Genomic DNA, 23,668 nt, shown 5'->3' with positions numbered 1-23,668 from the left:
TCATATAAAAAAGTCCTATCCTAATTTTGTAAAATAAAACATTATATATAATTATATAATTAAGTTATGGAATTAATGTTATATGAATCATTTTAGTAAGAATTCAAGTAACAGACATGTTTCAATTCTAATCTCATAAGAAATACATCTGACAAATTATGATTAATGAACACGACAACAATAGATACTCTTACAAATAAAAATTACCTAAATTCAGAATTGAAGAACCATTGAATCGCAAAGGATTAAGGCATGAATAAACTCAAACAATTGGACTATGAGTTGGTCATGCTCGATCCAGCAATGTCTTATTTCTAACTGCATGATCGAGATAACTATAGTACTTCAAAATGGCACATCAAAACAATTCTTCACGAGACACATGTGTGTGTATCTGTGTGCGTGTGCATGGGTGTGTGTGTGCGCGTGTACGTGTTATCATGCAAATCAGTCTCGTGTGTTATAACATAAAAGTTTATCGGGATTTTCTTTTTTGTTGTACGACAGAGGATTAACTATCTTGTATTGTGCTCTGTGAGAGTCCATCATCTGTTTCTTGGCACTTTTTAAAAGGTATCAGACGCTCAGCCCTTTGCGGTCCTCTTCCCTTTTCATCTTCTCTAAAAAATGATGCTTCCGGTTAAAAGTATATCAAGAATACAAAATAAGATTAATGTGTTGCAAATTGTCACATAAACAAGTGATTTTGTAAATTGAAGGTGTCTCCGTTATACATAAAAGGGGACCGTAAAGGGTTCTGTTAAAGTAATGAACAGCTATGTGATACAATAAGAATTAACATGTACAGCTTGATCTCACAGAACAATAATTACGTTTATCAACGTTTGTTTCAATGTGTCTGATGAAAAATTCCTTCGAAAGGTGAACCGTTCACGCTTACTTTTGATAATTTCTTCCCTCGGGAAGGATGAATGCATTTATATTCGTGATTTCTTTCAACTATTCTCAACTCCTTCATGCGCGAGAAGTATTTGCAATATTTCTTTTTACAACCTTGTAGCTTGCTTTACATTTAATTGTAACGACCAGATAATACGTTGCTTAAAAAATAATACATATAATGTGTAACTAAGAAATAGATCGAAAGGTGATATGTTCTCGTTTTATATCAAAGGAAGTTTATAGAAATGAAGATTAAATATAAGGAAAAGGAACATTCAATCTTAAAACATGCTGAGCGTAGAAAAATACAGTAGTACCGATCTTTCACTACCTAAATATGAAAGAGTTTCTACTACTGTACGAATACTAATTTTCTAATTTCCAATCCTTGTACAATCAAGGATAGAAAATATCATAGTATCACTATCTTAAGTGTTACATATTTTCGAAATATGTACGTCACGTCTAATGTAATACATACCATATTTATGATATCTTTATATACATTTAATTCCACATTTCTGAGTACAAAACGAATGCAATTCTTCGTAAGGAGCTTAATTACATAAACCTTGATTACACGAGGATTAATGTATACACGCTCTAAGAGCGCAGAGAAAAGAAAATCTTTTTTCCTCTTGCAAAAAGTACAGGAACTTTTTTGACGATTTGAACAAAATTGTTCCGTGAACATGTTGCGCTTTCACAATGATGTGCATTATTATAAAAGACTTCTATGGCATCTCAATTAAACAGTGAAAAATAAGATGACATTCTATCTAAAAACTAATTTTCCAAAATTACCCAAGTTCGTAAGTTTAAAATATCTATGCTTATCTACCATCAATAATTAATAGATAAAATTACAGCGATATTACGTAATTTTTTAGTATTATGCTCAACGACTAATAAATATTGCTTTTTCCTTAAATATAATGCCTGTATATTTATACAATATAATATTAATTAAATTCGCCAGAGGAAATGTGTTATTACACAATTACTACACAGTTTTGACCAACAATGTTGAATTATTTCCTTTCTATATTTAACGTTAACCGACGACTTAGGTATTTTTGATACATTAGTCTTGAAGTATTCGACTATCAGAGCAAGTAATAGCTCTGATATTCATTTTTCTTTTATTTCATGGATGAGACTAGCGTCATGGAACAAAACGGGGAACATAATTATTGCTCACTTAACATGTAAAATATCGTTCCACTTCTGTTACCACACACTTTCGACCCCGGACCTTGTTACGAACACCAGAGTACAGAAATAAATTAATTGGAGAAGGGGATCGAAAGTGTCTAATCGGATTTGTTTCTTTCTCAATCGGTTCCACCTTTCGAGTAATTGGAAATGCAGTAGCACAGAAAACAAAAATAACATATTTATCAGGAAGATTGTGTGTGCTGATGAATAAAGTAAAGACATGTTTATCACGTATATTTTTTTTTGAAAGCGTATATATGTATTATAGTTAAGATACAATCTTGCATCGTCGCGGAGCTAGAAGACTGATGATGAAAGTCCAGAGTGTAATCTTCATTCTTCCCCGGGGTAGTCAGCAACAACACCGCTCACCAGGAGGTATGGAGCCTCTTCCTCAGCTTTTCTGTAAACCGCAACTGAACACGACTCTCCGTGAAACATGACTTTCGTTGTGCTTTCGTCACTTCTCTTTGTTAATTTGTTGTTGTTGTTATTATTCATATTTTTGTCACTTTTTTGACAACACATACTCTCCCTCCCTCTCTCATTCTATTTCTTTCTTTCCCCCCCCTCTCTCTCTCTCTCTCTCTCTCTCTTTCTCTCTGCCTCAAAAACTAAACAGATACTCTTTGCTTAAATGTTACATAGATATATATGTATAATATGCATATGTGGTATGCGTTTTCATTCGCTTCATTTTTTCATTTGTTTTGTAATTAGTGTAATAATATTTAATAATATATTGTAGTAGTGTACGCTGCGTAAAAAGAGAAAAGAAAGGAAAAAAACACCATCAATGACTCGAAAAGAAACCGTACGTGGAAATCTCTACGATCACTTTTCGTAACGTGTTACTAAGAAACCCCCGTGAAAACCCGTGGTAACTCGGTTAGAATGCTCGCGACGAAAATTCTGTCGAAAGTTCACACAGAGGCTTGTAAAATATGTATCCAATATTATTGGTTTCGACACTTTCCCGACCAAGTTTCTCTATTTTTAGATATTTCGTATACCAATAAATAGTCTTAAGTACATCTAAAAATAGACATTTATGTTTTAATATAGCCAATTTACAAGCATGCAATTATAAAAATTGCGATCGATAAAATCAAGGATGTTCATAATGTAAAATAAATTATCAGATTATTTATTCTTCAATAAAGACTAAACTGCTTGTGTTAAAAGGCGCTCTAAATTTCCAGATACAAAATCAATCACAAATGGAATCGAGACCAATTTTATACGAAAACTAATTAATTTCAAATTCATCGTATTTCTTGTCATGCCAAAACCAACGGTTTCCTTGATCAGTCGAGAAAGTATCGAGGTACTGTGATATTCAGACAAAATACAGAAGATAGACGTGTGTCCTCAGGAGATAAAGGTGTGTGTATCCTCTTGGGTCCGTTTCTTGATGAAGTTTGCAAAAAAGTCAACGGTAAGATCCCGCGATCACTGTATGCTACACAACCATCTTCATTGTCTTCCCCTTTCATTTTTAGTCTCTCTGTTTCCTGTTATCTTTGATTTTCAACAAGAATCCTTTTTCTCTCCTGCTTGATATCGCTTTTAATGCCTCGAACGATGCGAAGAGTCTCCACGTTCGTCACGACGATCTCTTTCTCGCTCTCGTTCCCGTTCACGCTCCGGTTCTCGTTCTCTCTCTGATGGTCTCCGGCTCGACTCTCGTTCTCGATCTCTGTCTCGTTCACGCTCTCTGTAGCGATCGTCATAATACCTACACAAGTCACGTCAGCCAATTATCTTACTTTACCGGTGTACACTATTGTTTTTTGTAAAATTGTCTAAATTCTTATTTTGCTTTTCAATGTATCTACACTTACTCAGAGACTTTTTGAACGCTATATGTTTCTCTAACTTTTCCTACTTTTCTCATTCTTTATGACTTTTTTACTCGCTTTGACTGTGAAAATAGGGAAAGTTCTGCATAAAACACGATTCTTATTACTTCAATAATTAAATAAATATTTTAATAGGGAATCGTAATAACATAGGAAAACTAGAAACAATATTGCATCAGTTACCTAATTTTCTTATTTATAATAAACGTCTCTAACAAATAAAAAACAAAAGATTTACTAAATTTGTGTGATTTTTTTTAAATAAAATTGTAACTTTAATACCTTTTCTCATCATAATGTGCTTGTGAAAAACAACAAAAATAAGTTGAAACATAATATTTCTTATACATTTCCCCCTTCTTTCCTTCTTTTAGTCCTGAATTTTTATTTAAGCGCTAAAATGTTCCTACTCGAAAGAACTAATAACAGAACCGTAACAACATGATAATTCTGAATAAAATTTTTTTGGGAAAATAATTCTAATTTGCTGTATCGCATTTTTCAAGATAGAACTTTTGTAAAAAAAAATCTACATGCATTCGCTTTAATGAAAAAAAAGTGTAAATTACCTAGACGCCTTGGAAGACGAGACGGGAGCCGTCTCTGGCGGTTCTTCTTTTACTCTTGGCCTGGCTGACTGACGTGTCGTACTAATGGAAAATATGCATACTTTGTTATGACTTATACTGTTACCAGGCTTAGTACGTTGCTTTAGTTAAAACAAGCTAATGAGCAATTATACAAAAAAATGTTCAATTTCCCTGTGTCCATAATTCATTAACGATCACTCATTTGAGCAAAATTTAAATGAAATTGTGAACATATTCTACAATTTAATACTTATTTAAAAGACAAAATCTTTTGTTAGCATTTGTCTATTGAAAGTATAAATTAAATTAGAAAATATTGTAATAATATGTTACTTCAGATACTACAAACTACATTTACCAAGTACATGTAAATGTGTAACACTCACACATACTTAAAATTTCAGGGTTCATCGTTAAACCTGTAACCATATTAGAATGATCAAAGTAACACAGAAATGGCTAAAAAGAATAAAACTAAAAAGAATAACTTATGTTCATTTCATATATTTCATTTGCTCTTATGGTTTCAGGATTAAGATTACTTTGATATAAAATATCTGTACATATATTATATTGATACTAAAACTGGTATTACAATCTCTCTCTAGATAAATGCAGATCTTATATTAATATGTTACATGAACTGAAGAAGTTTTTAACCACCTTAATATGTAGATAATATGTTCTAAACATTTGTACACTCCATCATAATATAAATTTCATGTAATTCTTTCATCAATAATAATTTTGCATCTGTTAATTTAAGGACTAAAGTAAAAATTACTTCTATTCATTTTTCACATATTTTAAAAATTGTTCAGTATGTGAAAATTGACTTAATATTTATAATTCAATTCATGAACCATTAATCTTTACTATTGTTAACATTAACGATTGCATTCTTTTTTGTTTATAATAACTTTAGTAAAATAAAAATGCCAGGTTAAAAAGAAAAATATGATAGATATTAAAACATTTAAGAATAACAATATTTTAGCAAATTGAAAAAACAACCAGTACTGCACAATTAAAAATATGTATAAATTATAATATTCAAAACTATACCTAATTCATAAATTGAATACTTATTTCCATACTATATCCTAAATACATTTAGCAAAAATTTCATTCATAATAATTCTATGAAACATAGAAGTATGTTTTAAATAAAAAGCGATATCTACAGAAGTATGCACATTTTTTACATACTTTTCCCAGTGATAATCTTGGAAACGAAAATTACAACTACACAGAAGGAACAAGAGGAAAAAATTGTATTAAATGTACTGTACGACTTGTCTTAAGGAAGAAGCTAACATTTCTTTACACTCAAAATTGTTTAGTTACATATTGGAAAAACTAATATTATATAGCTTCAACCTTTAACTATTTATTCATATATATTAATGTAATCCAGACGCATTTTCTGATTAAGTGCACCCACATACAGACTAAATATTATGTTATAATAAAAATAATTTGTTTATTGAATAAAGATTTAGATGCCAACAAATTCTTAAATGTGTGCTAAGTGTTCTGTATTTAACAAATAAACAGAAATTCTTCTTAATCTACACATTTTTCAATCATTGAAATTATGAACAATTTATTTATCATTTATTATTGGCTATCTAACCTCTGAAGCTTCAGTGTCACATATATTGAAGCAAATCAAAATCAATCAAAAGTAATGAACAAATAGTTAATAAAATTACAATTGTCATTTCAGTACATGGTCAAATTTTGCACAAGTTACAACAAAATTTACAATTCGCAAATAGAATTGTTATTCTAGTTGCATCACTTTAATCATATTATTTAGTTATTATATTATTACACACACACACACGCACGCACACACACACACGCGCACACGCACGCACACACACACACACATGTATATGAAAAAAATATATATATATAAATGTTCTTAAAATATTATATTCTTTACAAATCGAGAACGCAATATTTAAAACTTCTCTAAGTATTATAACAAAAATGATCTCTATTACTTTCTTAAATAACAACTAACAAGAATCGGTAGTGATTACTTGTAGTAATTATCTATAGACTATTAATATGATATTTTAAAAGAGGGCAATTTACTATTTCAAAACGTACGTAAAAGTACCTGCTTTACGTAGTTTTCTATCACTTTCTATTCTTTTATTTTATAATGATTAATAAATAAACATATTCCTATGTTAACCAATATTCACGAAGTAATTTTTAGATATTGTACAACTGATATTCTTATTAATAATTTAATAAAATTTTAAAAAATATATAACAAAATGTCATTATCTTTAAATTGTTAATTTCCTTATGTAACGTATTTTCATTAGTTTATTTTCTCAATTATTTTTTAACATTAGAAGAGCCAACTTATTCAAGATGGCCTATTGCTGAAATTAATTCTCTTTCCCAATAACTATTGCTAATTACAGCTTTAATTTCAAGGAAATTTTGTATTTTATTTACATGTATTAAAATACCATCAATAATTACTTTTTTTATGTCATAAAAGGATATACCTATAAGAAAATTTCAGTTGTTCCAGTATTAGGGAGGTACTTCACTGTAAACTTTTGAGAAAAAAAAAAGAAATCAATTTTTTTACATTTTTAGAAATGCTTAAAGAATTAAAAATTTTTAACCTTTTTTTTCAAAACTGTTTCTTGAATTTTTCATATTTCAAGATCATCCCAACCAATTGAATTAAAATATACTATAATTAAAATAATATTTTTTTTTTTCTATCTTTTTAGGCACAAAAGAGTGCAATATATTTTTAAAATAGTCCTTTTTAGTAGTACTAAGTAGTAACTCCAAAGTGTCGGCATTTTCTTAATTATCGTCTTCTTCTTTTTTCATTTTAATAACTGTTATAACTATCTTTCTGATTTTTTTTATTTAAAACAAACAGAATGACTGAAATCATCGTGAAATCCACGAAAAGTCGTTAAAAAATTTGGTAATAGTGAACAAAAAATATACTGTCAAATTAAATTGTATACTTTCATTACAAAAAATATTAAGGGTGGCCAGAGAAAATATATTTTATAGTAAAATACCTCCTTAAACTTATTTCACTAAACTTAAAATTTGAAAACATAAAACATGTTATATGCAACTTCAAATATTATATTACATTTGTCTTATTTCATATGCTGTAACCATTTTAAACATTTTTCTATGGAAATAACTTATTAAAACTTAAATATTTTCAATATTAAAATTTATATTATATTTATAATTCTATAGTAATATGCAGAATGAATTACAGTTAACATAGGAATTGTAATAACCCTTTGAAGCCCAATATTTATAATTTGCTTGTCACTTTTATACTTGTCAAAATTAGGTGATAAGGGCACAAAGCACCTAAGTCAAGATATTTAATTGTTTTATGAATAATGTTCATTTTTTATGTTTTAGAGTATCATGAAACTATTCCAATATATATACATATATATACATATATTTCATTATTGCTTATTCATTGTTTTAGCAAATTAAATTTACTAACTTTAAATTATATAAGAAAGAAGTAAATATTATTGAACTATCTGATACTTATAACAGTAAAACACATTTATTTATTTGATACGTTAATTGTTACTTTTTCATTTTGGAATTGACAATATTTTTAAGAAGAATATTTTGTTCTTTGAAGTATTTCTGTCTTTAATGTGATTTATAAAATATGAAAATTAACAATATTTTGAATTACTCTTATAAATTAAATTTTAGTTACTAATAGAAAATATACTAATGTTTTCATGTCAATAAATTTAATATTTAAATCCAAATAATGTTTAATACATTTCATATTATTGTTAAAAAAAGCTTCATAATAAAAATATGAAAATTAAAAATATAAAAATATCTAGCGGCAATTAATGTATCAAAATAACGTTAATTTTATTTAACCCTGTCGCTGCCAATAATATGAGCAATTAATTTTACTCGACTAGAGTTAACACCCTTTCAATCACTAACTCAGTCGAAATTATTCTATGTAACAACACTAATTACTAAAAATTCTTCTTGTTCAATTATAATATATGTAAATAACAATTATAAAATACACATTCGAAATTACACCACAGCAAAAGAGTTAATTTTAATTAGTATCATTAATAAATACTAATATATGCTAGACTGTAAGCTCTAAATCTTATAAATTATTATTACATGTCTGAGTAAAAATTATCTACAGTCTTTATCTTAATGAATTTCTTTTTTTAAATAATTAATACAGATAATACGGAAACGCGAAGAAACATTACAAGTAATAATGAATATCTAACAATAATTAAATTTATCCCAATTAAATATTTCAGTGTCTAAATAGACATATGTTATTAACTATTTTACAATTGAACACATAAATCAACGCGTTCTCTTCTAAATATCATTCATTACAGTGTCATATTTATTATTTAGTTTATTTGAACTTTCATCAAATTTCGTACTATTTTTATTGCTATTTTAAATAAGCATTCAACTCAAACATTTCGGATGAATTCTGCAGACAATATTCTATATAGCATAATTCGAAATGTTTGAAAAATATATAGTACAAACAATGAAACTTATCTTACTTAAGTTAATATCGTTGATATAACGGTATATCTGTTTTCGAAAAAAAAAAAAAAATTGCTTGCTGTACGTAAATCGTTCACTGGATACATGATATATAACTTCTGATGATTAAATAGCGAAATTGTAAATGATAGTAGCAGGCGGTCAGTATCAATTACTGATACAATCAATTAATGTCGCCAATACCTAGGGCCATAGGCACTTAAAACAGTAAGATCCAACAGACTGTCGATTAATTTTTAATTTTAACTTAATTCATTTACTAATATTTACACACTACTAATAGTGTGACCATAAATTTTAAACAATATTGAAAAAGACTTCAACTTTTGCAGCAATGACAACAGACATCGTATGGTACTGAACAGCTTCTTATTTCTGACAAAATCGTTTAAGTAACTATTTTAACATTTGATACATCTGTATATTCGGTTAATTTTACGACCTCGTTATTTTACCATCACAAATGTTACTAGATTATATAGTTATACAGTTTGTTACAATGTAAATATCGGATTATTTTATGTAAATATAAACTTATCGTATTTGTTTTGTTTTTCTTTTTTCTAAATCACACGCATACGTAGCTAACATTACGAAGGCTGTCAATTATAAGCTGTAGTTGTCAGTTAATTCTTGACTGAATTAAATAAGGAGGTACATCCAGTTAAAATAATTATATGAGATGTTGAGCTTACCTTTCTTCTCTGCTTCGCTCTCTATATTCCCGATCTCTTTCACGTTCACGATCCCTCTCCCTGCTTCGTGATCTCTCCCGTGGATATGGTTCACTGTAATAACGTTCTCTGTCACGATCACGATCCCTCTCCCTTTCACGATCGCGTTCCCTGTCACGCTCTCTATCTCTGTCCCTGCTTCTTTCTCTATATTCCCTGTCGCGACTCCTTGACCGCTCACGTCTTCTTCTGTGACTACGTTCCCTATCGCGTGAGCGTGATCGTTCTGAAATAATTGATTTACACTAATTAATAAGAAAACCATACTACTTTTTATAATAAAACAGACATAATCTGATTTATTCATTTACACCCTTTTATGTCAGCATTGCAAAACAAAATTTTAAATTGAGTTACATTTCAGCTACTTTGTTTTTTCAATATCTACCGTATCACTAAATACGAATAAAAAAAGGAAAAAGAAAGAATGAACAAAAAAAAAAGAAGAATAAAACAATAATCATAATAGAAGGAAAATTTAACAATTAAATTGTTATAAAGATCTGATTCCATATAAGAAAAATAGGAAAAATGAAAATATAGAAAATATAATAGAAAATAGATACAAACATGAAAAAAAGACAGTATATGGCAAAGATAAAATTTCTAATACCATAAAGAAATGAAAGAAAACTATGAAAACTAAAGACTAATAGAAAGATAAAGAAATTGCACAAGTTAGAAAAGTAATAAATAGAAACAGTAATTAATAAAATATAATGACATATTTCTCTATCAGTACGAAATATACTAACATCTCAATTTTGATAAAACAACACAAAATGTAAAAAACTGTCGTTAAAGAGTTAAAAGTATGTATTGTACTAATTATTTTTTCCTAAAAGGTATAAAGTAAAATTTCCATCATTCTTAAAATTAGTCTAAATAAAACAAAAAAATAAAATTAATATAAGAAATTTACCCCTACGTGCGGATCCGTAGCTCTTGGTCTCGACACCACGTAAAGTGTCTTGAAGAGAACTGATTAAAATCTTACATCTATCATCTGCAGCAACCTTAGATTGTTTTATCAAAGAAATGGCTGTAACTAAAGTTTCTATGGCGCTTGCGTATTCTCCTGCCGCAGCATCAGATACTGCTCGAGCAATAGCAGAAGAAGAAACAGTTCTATTTCTGCCCATAATTTCTTCAAATTCTTGCTCTGTAAGAGGAGGAGGACCTTCTGGGCGGTGATCAGGTCCTGGTGCACCGTAAGGTGGCTATAACATATACGGTTCATTTTTATTGAAAACTTATCAAATTTTAGTTAAATTAAAGTTATCAAAATTTTGTAATAATTTTTAAAGAACTTTATCGTTTTTATGATTAGTTATCTCTTATATATTCCTTATTTTCATTCTTTTATTATACCTTTTGTCATTGTGCATAAGCATATATGCATAACCACACTAAAACTTTTGCAAATTATGAAAATTAAGTTATATTATTGAAAAAATATTCTTATATAAGCTTATTTGCAATTATATAAACTAAAACTTAGTTATTATGACATCATAATAATGTAATTAATATTAAACCATAATAATGAAAAATTAAAATAAAAAATTGAAATGAAATACAATCTACCTGTGCTGCAGGTGGTCCATAGCCATGAGGTGGGACATGGGGTGGTCCATGTGGCTGACCATGTGGAGGTCCATGAGGTGGACCATGAGGTGGACCATGTGGTGGACCATGAGGTGGCCCATGAGGTGGACCAGGAGGACCTGGTGGATGTTGTCCTGGATGCTGATGAGGTGGTCCTTGTGGGAAAAATGCTGGATTCACATGTGGAGCAGGCCCTCCTGGGGGCCCTTGTGGTGGTCCTTGAGGTGGGCCTCCATGGCCAGGTGGTGGTCCTCCTGGACCTGGTAACATTCCTGATCAATATCTATGTTAGCTTGCAACAATGTATATAGCAAGCTTATAAAATGTTTCTAATTACATAAAATAGTTGTTCTTATTATTGATTTTATAAGTTATGTTATTTGCTTTAGGATATGCTACCACAATGCCTCAATATATTTTTATACTGGATTAAAAGTCCTTTAAATAAACAATAATAATTTTTTTCTTTGTTTTTACATTTTTGCCATGTTTTCCTTTGAGAATATATAAAATTATATTAATAATTTCTTAAAAATATATAAATCATATATTTAAATCTTTAATTTTTTAATATCCTTTAAATATTTCTAAATTTAATTTTTTCCCCTTGTAATTATCTATTTATAAGAATTTTTGAGTACATTAATTTTCAATCGTTAAATTAATAATCAACTTTCTATACAGTATGTGTAAAATTGTGTACCTTTTTAATGATATCATAACTTAAAAAATCGAATTATATTTTACACTACTTTTGTCTGAAACACCTTGTACCTTCATACTCCTAAACATAAAATTTCCCTCAATATCATGCAATATTGTAAGAAAAAATTAATAACAATATTGTTAATATTCAATGAACATCCTAAATTTCTCACCACCCATAGAACCTGGAGGAGGTCCTCTCTGTGGTGGGCCTTGGCCAGGTTGCGGACCTTGCATATGTTGATGTTGAGGGAAACCTGGTGGTCCCTGAGGCCCGTGATGCATTCCTATGCACATTGAATAATTTCATCAGTGAGCTTTTTTTACAATAATTTAATTATACAATACTTTGTTATTTAAAGTAGTCTATTAAAGTTCTTTATATTTGTTTTGTATCATAGTTCTGATAATTTTTACATATCTACTCTATCATGCAGACTCTTAGTTGTAAAAAAAAAAGAATGAATTTTACCACAATAATACATGAAATGAAGGAAAAAACAGAGTATTTGAGTCCAAGATGTTTCAGTATATAATCTATGACGAATCATGATATTTAACAAACCTGGTGGTCTATTCCATTCAGGACGTGGTTGGGCACCTCTTGGATCACCTGGAGGTCCACCAGGATGCCCAGGTGGACCACGTGGAGGTCCTTGACCAGGTGGACCAGGTGGACCACCATGAAATTGCTGAATGGAGACAAACGAAGATTCTATTTCAATCTACCATAATTAAATTAAAAAATCACTTTTTATACTTGAAAAATAACAAAAAATTAATCAATAATGACATAAATCAATAACATGAGTTACTATTGAACAGCATTCTCAAATCATGATAAAGTAATTAATAAATAAAAAATTATTATTCATTTTATTTTTTTAAACTACTTTGTACACAATGACAAAGTATTTCAGTATCAGAGCCAGTTATTAGTCTATCAAAAATTTCTCAATGTATTGGGAAAACCTAATCAACCATTAAATAGATTGAAATGAAATGAAATAGTTTATTTTAATTTATTTTAATTTAATTTAATTTCTGGAAAAGCTTTTCATGTTATATGTATCTCATGCACTGTAGTTATTGTAAACTTTCAAGTCAACACTTATTTATTATCAATATTAATACCAAAAGAAACTTAAAATATTATTTTTAACTCTGAAAGTTGATATATAAAAAAGAATTAAATAATTTCATTTAAAAGAAAAATAATTGAACTAGAGAATATTGAAAAATAACACTTGAATAATCATTTTTTCTAATATCATTAGTACAATTTTCCAGCAACAAATTTAATTAAGTATGAAGTACTTAAACACTGCAAAACTACAAATTAAAATTTAGATTTAATATTTATTAATTTTAATACTACCTATTTGAATTTGAGTGTTTAAAAACAATGAATATTGGAAAAGTTAGAAGAATGGATAATTTTTACAACGTGAAAAGCAAGAAAAACAACACATTATGTGTTACCTGTGGTATATGGTAACTGGCTTCTGAAAGGTCTCTAGTGCAACTCTGTTTACGCGGAGCGTAAGACATGTAAGTGCAAAAAATATTCTTGTAATTTGTACAATAATGTATCAATTCATGTAAGATATATCATAAAACCATACATTCTAGAAATTAGTAACTTCAACAGAAATTTGTAATTAATATTTTAAATATTATCTTAAGAATAATACAATAAATCTTCTTTAATAAATGTATAAGGCAATGATATTAGATAATTACATATTCTACGAATATTTGCTTTTTTTTAAATTATATTAAAAAAAAAGCTCTAAATGATTAAAATATAGTCAATTCTACTTCTCACATTGCATTAAACTCTATTTACTCAACTATTTAATGTAATTATATAAAGAATTATATTTCAAATATGACCTACAAGAACTACTGAATTTTTAAAATAAGTTTTACATATAAAAAACTGTAATAAGATAAGTAAAATTTCAATAAAAAGTAAAATACAACAAAAAGTGACTATAGATAAAAAGATAGATCTCATGCCATTATACCTAATAATAAAAACAAAAGATATATTACACACCATTCCAGGAGGTCGATGTTGACCAGGACCTGGTCCTGGTGGCCCTTGTTGTGGTGGACCACCAGGTCCACTTGGACCTCTTGGTGGTCCAGGAGGACCATTGGGTCTTGGTCCATTCCATGGCCCTTGTTGATAACCAGGAGGTGGTGGACCTTGATTGGGATGACCAGGTAAAGGATGATGTGGTCCTGGTCCAGGACCCATTGGTGGACCGTGCATACGTGGTGGACCTTGCTGCCCAGGCCCACCTGGACCTGGTGGACCCATGCCTGGAGGTGGCATTCTCTGTGGTCTTACACCCTGTGGAGGGCCCATCATCATCCTAGGACCATGATTTTGTTGTGAATGTTGAGGGTGTTGGGGATGTTGTGGGTGCTGTTGATGAGGTGGCATTGGTGGCTGATGTTGATGTGGATTATGGGGGCGTTGACTCTGACTCTGTTGGGGAGCAGGAGCTGGACGTGTCTTACACTGAGACTCAAACTGAAAACATATACGGAATTTTCATATATACAAAATGTCAAGTTTCGTTTGTATAACGGGAAAAAGAAATAACCATTACGCCGTAGACAAATTCACATTGTTTTTCTCAAGAAAAGATACACTTATATAATTTGAAGTAAAGGAAAAAATATAAAATTTTAAAAACAATATTTTTTAATAAATTCTTTAATATTTATGATCAATGTTATAGACATGTTCAGTTTAATTATAAGTAATATATTCTTTAATTAAAAGGAGTTACTTAAAAGACAATATTAATTCCTTAACAACTTAATGATGTATGTTAACATTGTTAATTATTTGTGTTATGTATATAAAATTATTTATTTAAGAAACTAATCCTTAAAAAGATTCAACTAAAATTCCATAAATGCATGAGAATATATCACAGAATAATAATATAGTTATTATCATTATTATCATTACTACAAAATCTTAAACTTGTAATTTGAATCCATGTTCAGTATTTATAAATAACATCTAAATAGATTCTTTAAAAAGTGGACATTTATTTATAAAAAAAGAAAAAGAATTTTAATTTCAATATTACATTTTATTTATAGTTATCGGATTAAAAGCTTATAAAAAGAATATTATAAAATATAAATAAACTTCTTAGTGACAATTATTTTTTTCCCGCAAGTAGTTACTTGAAGATAATATAATTATCCATACTTACTTGATTCAAAGCTTGTTTAGTGGGAAATGTTACTACTGGATTCTGTCCATGCAATTCTTTTTTAGGTAATCTTTCCATACATATTCTCATACTTTGTTCTGAACCCAGGGATATCACACAAAAACCCTTAGATTGTCCATTGGCTCGATTTTCAAAAAATTTGACTTCAACAAAATCTGATACACCAATACTTTGTACTGCATCAGTTATGTCTTGATCACTTGTCCACTACAACATAAATTTATTCATAAATTTTTTAGATACTTAGACTTTTTTAAACCTTTAAAATAAAAATTAAACAACAAAATTAAAGGTGCAATTATTTACCCAAGTCAAATTTCCAACATATAGTTGATGGCGTCTTCCAATCTGATTTGGTTGGATATTATTCCCAAGTTGATGGTAAGGTGCACTACCGTTTGTTTCTTCATTTGGTGAAGTAGTATCACCTCCACCATCTCCACTGTTTCCCGTAGAAACACCACCATTACCACCAGCTGGAGCTGCTATCACATCATCATACAAATCAACACCATCACCAGCAAATTCATCCTAAAACAAATGATTACAAATTTATCATAAATAGATTGAGTATCATAAAAATTCAATACATAATTACATATAACTATTATAAAACACCTAGTTAATTAATTATAATTTGATTACATTAACATAAATAAAAATTCTTATCAGTTACACTATAAAATACAATTTCAATATTTATATAAATGAAAATAACGTCATTATTTAATTTTTCTTCACACAGACATTTATTTACATAGTACATGAAATATATTGATAACAAAAGAATTACAAATGGATTAGATTTACACAAATTAGTATATTAATAATAAATTGAAAAAATAATTTTATTGATATTATTTATTAAAATCATAAAGTATACAAAGTTTGATTTATCGTCATAAAGTGCAAAAAAAAATGATTAGTACTATTAAAAACATTAAATTTACGAAAGCCATATTTCTTTAATCTAAGGAAGTATTAATATATTAATAAAAATTTTAATTTATAAACTATCTTTCAAAACCTTAATACAGAATAATTAATGAATTATACTTATAGCAATATGTTTTCTTCACATATTCTTTTAACACTTTTAATTCCCATTGTATTGCAATAAATATTCAAATATATCAAAATAAATAATTTTAAGCAGATGTACTCTTTTAAAAAAACATTTATATTGAAGTATTAAAAAGAATTTCAATATTCTTAGAAAACATAAATTATTTAAACCTAAGCAATTATATAAAAAAAAAATGGTATAATTAAAATACATGAGATAAAGAAATAGCCCACAACATTAATTTTTTCCAAAAAGATGTGTTTTATGGACGCTCATTAATATTATATATATATAATGAAAAAAGTTCGTTTTCTAAATAACTACGAATCACTTCGCTGCAAGTTGAAGTTATATAAAAAAAAATCACACGCGAAATAAGTAAAAAGTCATGAAAATAATAAAAATGCTTTACAAAGAAAATGGTGTCTAGCATGCAGCAATAAAATGTCTGTTAAAACTAAACTGATAAATGAAATGGAGGAATAAAATGCTACGACATTTGCCTTACCGCTAACACCATTTTGCTTTTCTTGCTGTGAATCTGTATTACACGTATTTGCTTTTTAGTATCCCGATGCAACCGAACGTGCACGAGTCACGGTAATTATGTAACAAAATACAGAAAGTTTTCATTGGCTGTGATAATCAAATACAACAACTATTCATCACGAATGAAATGTATATTAAAACTGATGTTCCGCCTGAACGAGAATCAGACACCGCTTTCGAGCAATCGTTACCACCTATCCTCCATGACGCCGAACAACCCCGCTCTACTATCGCATTTTTCTCACAGTTTTGAATGTTTTTTATAAAGGTAGCCAATTAATAACAACGTGTACCCACCGACTTGTTACTTATTAACAATGATAAAAACGAATTACCTGCGCGAAATCTTGCTCGAGATCGTCGGCGTACAAATCAATGTCACCGTCCGCCATTTTACGTACACCGACGCTCACTGCATTTAACGAAGGCGCCAAGCCTAAAGGAATGGTGTTATAGGAGAAAACGTGTTAGCGAATTACGTTACGTTTTCGTCCCGAACGGACGTGACGTCACTGCGCCATCTTATTGCTCTTCAAGATAAACGATAAACTGAAGTGGAACTAGAGTAAGCTAGTGTTGCCAACTTGAATGGATTAAGAAAACTTAAAAAAATTCGAGATTTTGTCTTTTTTCTTTAAAAAACAAAGGAACGTTTATCAAAACGCAGATTCGTTTAAAATTTGTAGGTCATATATTATAAAACGAAAAGTTTAAATAAAAGTTTGTTAAAGTTTCGATTTTTCAAACTTTGTACAATTATATTTTTTGCAGCAAATATTTCACAAGAAATAAATTTTTTTTCATAATTACTCATATAAAGGTGTATTTACATTTTATTAAATTTATTCTAGAATGTAAAATTTAGAGAGTTGTAAAATTAAAATCATTATTGAAGATTTACAATTTTTTAATTACAAATTTATTTTGTCATAATTTTAAAATCATTTCGACTAATTTTTTTTTAATATTTCATAAATTCAAATTTCCTAAAGAAATTAATTTTTTCTAAAAAGTGATATTTTTTACCAAAATTTTATAAAATATTTCATTAAAGAAATGAGGAAGTTTATTTTTTTTTTAATATTTATACATTAAAAAGTAAGTAACTCTGCATTTGAAAAAATGAGATAGGGATTTTTCACATCATGTAGTGGCAATACTTGCTAAAGATAAAAAAGGATAGAAGAGGAACTAATTTCGTATTGTGCGACTTACTACAGCGAAAGTACCGACACAACGACCGGTTCGTTGTTCGTTCTGTGATCCGTTCTTCTTTTGTGAGCAGCTTCACTCTCGAAAGGTATGTTTGTTCGCAATTTTAACGCTTTTATTTTAACGTTCAAACGTTTCAAAATGACGCTTTCACTTAAAAATAATTGTATTTCGTTTTTTTAAGTTTTCACGCATTTATAACCCCAAAAATTGTTGCTTTTTACGTTTGTCCATGTGCACGTTCTTTATGTTCAGATGTTAAACTTTATAATAATTAAGCTATTCTATGCTTTTCTATTAAATATGTGATGAAGGAATTGATCGAGAGTATAATAAATGTGACGTAGTTTGATTCGTTAAATAGGTTGGTGAATTAATGTGATTTCCGTTTTTTTCACGGTCTCTCGTACCCTAGAAAATAACCTTTTTTCTTTTCGAATATGGTGACTTTCAAATGTCAGTTCATCATACAAAAATCAAGTTAAATTAAGAAAATTTATCAGACATAAATGTTCTCAGAGAACAAATATTTTATTTACACGTGTACATAGACGAGATTTACGATATCTATTATGCACGTTTAATAGAGAATATATCGCAACGTGCAATTAAATTTCAGCACGATCGCCGATTAATAATTTTGCTGTATGCTGTGTTCTTTACTTTCAAAATTTTTATATTTCGTTCTTATTTTTATATGTTTGCACATATAAATTTAATTATTTTGTCCAGTATATTCATTTTCTTTGTTTTATATGTTACTCCTCTTTACCTTTATATGAAAAAGTACGAATACGTCGACCTCGAATTAATTGAAATATATTTCTGAAACGATTAATATAAAGCACATATCACAACATTTTTAGTATGATGTTAAACTTATATATATACATATATTCATATATTAAATATATATATTTATACATGTGGACCTACATCTTATAACAATCAAATATTTGTTTAATTACTATGTAATATTCTATAACTTAACTTTATTAAAAATACTGCATATATTTTTTAAAAAAAGGACATATGTATACATATAAACCTTTTTTATATTTTTTTAATTACAATCATATACATTAGCAATATATATATATATTTGAAATTCTGTAGATTAACTATCATAATATCATCTAAAATAATTATTTTACAATTTTATATTGTTTATAAAATATAAATTACTTAATTGTATTATTTACATTATTTTAAATGTATAAAAACTATATAAAAAAATTCACTTTTATAAAACATATATTATTAAATTTTGTTATCAAAGATTATTTCTTATACTGCTAATGAAAATAATAATCTTGAAGTAAGTTATATAAAAATGCAAAGATACTGTTTGTTATTTGAAAAATGTTTTAATTTTTTAGTTTATTTTAATATTTAAACATTTTCTCTTTTTATTGTTATTTTATTATTTCTTCCTAAAAAAAAGTTATTTTTCTATTATATATATAAGTGTTTTTTTCTTGCAAAAAAAGAAAAAATAAATCTAGATTATAGTACTATGACAACTGATCCTGAACGTGCTGGTGATAATAGTGAAATGGAATCTGTAGAAGATGAGGATGATAACAAAGCCCCAGAGCTTTTCTCCAGAAATTTAAATAGATCTGATATGTTAGCTGCTCTACAAGATCGTATTACATCTGGAATAGAGGTATTCAAATTCCATATTGTGAATTAGAAGCAGATATCAATGATCAAGAAATTAATAAAATCAGTTTTTTTGCTTTTTCATAATTAATGAGAAAAAATATATTAAAATTTTAATTTGAAAGTTTCATTTAAAAATATTAGCAATTAGATAATATATTAGAAGGTTGTAATAATTATTTATAATTCTTGTATTGTTGTAGTAGTATTAATATTTAATTGTTCCTAAAAAAAGTAAGATTTGTATGTTTCATTTAATTTTTATAAATGTATATTAGCATTATTAGTAATGTATGAAAAATTAATTTACAAGATATGTATAAGAATGCAGTAGGTTTAGGTCTTAAGCAGTTTTGACATAAAGTGTTAATAGATGATCTTATTTTTAATCATAAATTGTAGCATTAAAAATTTGTTTAATATTTAACAATATATTATCATTATGCAGTTAAAACATATACTTTTCTGTGTCCTTATTATTATTTGCTTCAATGAATTCATGTAATTTTGTTTTCTTATTTATCAAAATTTTATTATCATTTTTCTCTTTCTTTTTTTTTATATTAAAGTAATACTTACTTATATAAATTACCAAATTTTATGCTTGATTAATTAATTATTAATTTAGGCTACAAATTGTGCACTATAATAGAATAGAGATTGATATTTCTTCATTTACCTGCATATTAAATATTTAAATCAAAATAGTGGAAAAATTATATTTTAATTAATTATCTATGCCATAAAAGATATTAACATTTTTAAGTTTTCTATTGTATTTCATACCTCAATAAATTTAAATTTTATAGAATTCAAAATTAACAAGAATTAACATTTATGATATTTAAAGTTGGACTTCCAATTTTTAGCAAATGCAGAATCTTCCAGCTCCTGTAAAACGCAGAATTAAAGCTTTGAAACAGTTGCAATTGGTTACAACCAATATTGAAGCAAAATTCTATGAAGAAGTACATGCTTTAGAATGTGCTTATTACAAAATGTGTGCCCCTCTTTATGAAAAAAGAAGTGAAATAGTATCTGGCATTTATGAACCAACGGATGAGCAATGTCTATGGGAGAGTGATGACGAGGAAGAGGGATTAACTAATGATTTGAAAACAAAAGTGAATCTTGAAGATGATAAAGAGCAAAAAAAAGAGGAGTATGGCTATTTTATTTCCTTTAAGTGTTATGTTTATTTAATTTTTATTTTTTATTGTTGTTCATTATTTAAATTTATCTTTTATAGTGTTTAAATTGAATTTTTATTTCAGTCACTTTCTATATTAAGAAAAATTAAAAATTGAAACTATTGTTTATAGAACAATTTTATCAGTGAAGCTTTTTAAAATATCATCTAAATATAAATCTTATAATATTTTATATTATTATAGTTATAAAATTGTTGTACTAAATTTTATTTAATCAGTTTTTTATATAAATTATTTGGAAAATATTTAAACATTGAACTGCAACATTTCTGTAAATTTTACGCATATGGATATAAAACTGAATTTCCAAAATTAATTTTTATAAACATTATAATATTAAAAATACTATTAATGATTTTTAATCATTTTAGAGTAGATAATGAGGATATTAAAGGCATCCCAGATTTTTGGCTGACAATATTTAAAAATGTTGAAACATTATCTGACATGGTTCAGGAACATGATGAACCAATACTCAAACACTTGTATGATATTAAAGTAATATTCCTTGAATGTAATCCAATGGTAAGTTCGGAAAGGAAAGGTCATTAAATTGTAAAGTATCTATATTATGTATATGGATATTAGTTTACTCCAAAATATATTGTATAATTAAAAAATATGAAACATACACAAAAAGTGTACACTCAAAGGAATCACTTTAAAGATAATGAGATTTCTTGTAGGGCTTTGTTCTTGAGTTCCATTTTGAACCAAATGAATACTTTACTAATTCAGTTTTAACAAAAGAATACATTATGAAGTGTACTCCTGATAAAAATGATCCATTTAGTTTTGAAGGGCCTGAAATATACAAATGTAAGGTAAATATTATTTTTAATTTGTTTCTTTATCTTTATTTCTATATTAATAAAAACTTAATGAATAAGTATTTTAAACAAATGTGTTAATTCTAATCATTTTTATAGGGTTGTACGATTGATTGGAAAAAAGGAAAGAACGTTACAGTAAAAACTATAAAAAAAAATCAGAAGCATAAATCACGAGGGTCCATACGAACTGTAACAAAAACTGTTCAGAATGATTCATTCTTTAACTTTTTCAGTCCACCAGTTGGTAAGGATTACTTATAATTTTTATATTCCATATTTTACTTTTATATCAAGTATTATTTATACATAATTCGTTACAAATTATATTTTCAGTGCCAGAAGATTCTGAAGCAGAATTAGATGATGAAATTCAAGCTTTGTTAACTAGTGATTTTGAAATTGGCCATTATATTAGAGAGCGTATAGTTCCTAGAGCTGTACTGTACTATACAGGTACTCTTCAATTAAAAATCAATATTACAAGTCATATAATCATTTATTGATTGTTCTTCTTAAACCAATTTAAGGCAACTGCCCATTTAGATAATTAGTTTTCAAATTTTGTGCAAAATTTGTCTATATCTTATGTTATATACTTTGAAACTTCAGTTAATTTTAATTCATTTTAAATTAAATTTTATTAATTTCGTATTAAAATACATGTTATAAAAAAATTTCAGGAGAAGGCTTAGAAGATGAAGATGAAGACTATGAAGAAGAAGAGGGCGATGAGGATGACCCTGAGGAGGAGGATGAAGATGATGAGGAGTCTTCTCCAAATAATGCACCACCAGGTGGGATACAAGGGGGAACTGATCCTAATGACTGTAAACAACAGTAGAATTACAAACAGATTAAGCTAAGAAAAAAAATTGTTCGTGCGTACAGTAAGCGACAACATACACACACACTAACGAAACCCGACCGATAACTGCCTAGATATCCTGCACCTGTGGCTCCAACGTAATCCTGTTCGTATCAATTATCTAATCATATCATATCTCCTATTCCAGATCAAGCCTAGACTCTTCGACATACCGGTGATAAAAAAAATTATGCGTACCCTCCCTTTATCCGACGTTGACGATGAATAGAAAATACGGCTCATTAACAGCCTAAGATTTAATGTCGTATAAGTATAAACGAATTGCGCTCTCAGCTCAACATAATCATTGTCATTTTTAATTGCTTCATTTTATACTATTGTTACGTTTATATACAAACAAGAGAGTTAGTTGAATTTTTTTTAAAACGCACGTTGATCTATGAAGAAATTTTTGGGTACTGTTAAAGCATTTTTAATACAAAAATTGAAAAAAGCAAACAGCAGATGGCGGTTTCTTCTTGCCGTATGACAAACAGTGCCATTTTCCTCTCCTGTTTCTTTTTTTTTCCTCTTTATTACTTCTTTTTTTTTTCTTTCTTTTTTAAAGATTGTTCTTTTCCTTCAAGTTATTCGAATTTCCTTATGTTACATAAAGTCATACCCTTTTTTATATAATTTTATACTAAATTGTTTTCACTCCAATTTGTTATGGACTTGAATTATACTGGACTTTGAAATCGACCAAGCTTGTCTGTTACCTTTATAATCAGTTTTACGAGGTTTTGTATAGTCTGCATCATATTTAAAAT

At 28.0% G+C, this 23,668-nt stretch overlaps 2 protein-coding genes across 13 annotated transcripts; one reads left to right on the top strand and one right to left on the bottom strand.

The window, feature by feature from the left end:
- Positions 1 to 3,310: 3,310 nt before the first annotated feature.
- Positions 3,311 to 17,535, bottom strand: Cpsf6 (cleavage and polyadenylation specificity factor subunit 6). Of its 10 annotated transcripts, XR_001890447.1 has the most exons (13): positions 17,448 to 17,535; positions 15,804 to 16,028; positions 15,477 to 15,704; positions 14,294 to 14,776; positions 13,714 to 13,758; positions 12,797 to 12,923; positions 12,405 to 12,518; positions 11,506 to 11,798; positions 10,841 to 11,138; positions 9,880 to 10,144; positions 4,553 to 4,633; positions 3,966 to 4,045; positions 3,791 to 3,859 (listed from the first exon to the last, which is right to left on the bottom strand). XR_001890447.1 is itself a non-coding variant. In XM_017904699.1 (12 exons), exons 1-12 carry the CDS (start codon positions 17,502 to 17,504, stop codon positions 3,691 to 3,693), a joined length of 2,385 nt encoding a protein of 794 aa, XP_017760188.1. In that variant the 5' UTR covers positions 17,505 to 17,535; the 3' UTR covers positions 3,311 to 3,690. The 10 variants fall into 10 exon arrangements, 9 of the variants coding, with proteins under 9 accessions (XP_017760188.1, XP_017760189.1, XP_017760191.1 ...); XM_017904699.1 differs by lacking the exon at positions 3,966 to 4,045 and having other exon boundaries at positions 3,311 to 3,859; XM_017904700.1 differs by lacking the exon at positions 3,966 to 4,045 and having other exon boundaries at positions 3,311 to 3,859; positions 11,506 to 11,786.
- A 792-nt stretch (positions 17,536 to 18,327) lies between these two features.
- Positions 18,328 to 23,357, top strand: Nap1 (Nucleosome assembly protein 1). 3 transcript variants are annotated; one of them, XM_017904672.1, is made up of 9 exons: positions 18,328 to 18,412; positions 19,815 to 19,993; positions 20,859 to 21,151; positions 21,572 to 21,725; positions 21,887 to 22,024; positions 22,130 to 22,277; positions 22,367 to 22,486; positions 22,714 to 22,827; positions 23,047 to 23,357. In XM_017904672.1, exons 2-9 carry the CDS (start codon positions 19,841 to 19,843, stop codon positions 23,055 to 23,057), a joined length of 1,131 nt encoding a protein of 376 aa, XP_017760161.1. In that variant the 5' UTR covers positions 18,328 to 18,412; positions 19,815 to 19,840; the 3' UTR covers positions 23,058 to 23,357. The 3 variants fall into 3 exon arrangements, with proteins under 3 accessions (XP_017760161.1, XP_017760160.1, XP_017760162.1); XM_017904671.1 differs by having other exon boundaries at positions 22,714 to 23,357; XM_017904673.1 differs by lacking the exon at positions 19,815 to 19,993 and having other exon boundaries at positions 22,714 to 23,357.
- Positions 23,358 to 23,668: the final 311 nt, after the last annotated feature.

This window comes from Eufriesea mexicana, unplaced genomic scaffold, assembly GCF_001483705.2.
Source record: "Eufriesea mexicana isolate 0111107269 unplaced genomic scaffold, ASM148370v2 scaffold2977, whole genome shotgun sequence".
Taxonomy (NCBI): Eukaryota; Metazoa; Arthropoda; class Insecta; order Hymenoptera; family Apidae; genus Eufriesea; species Eufriesea mexicana.
This window is presented reverse-complemented; position numbering and strand designations above follow the sequence as displayed.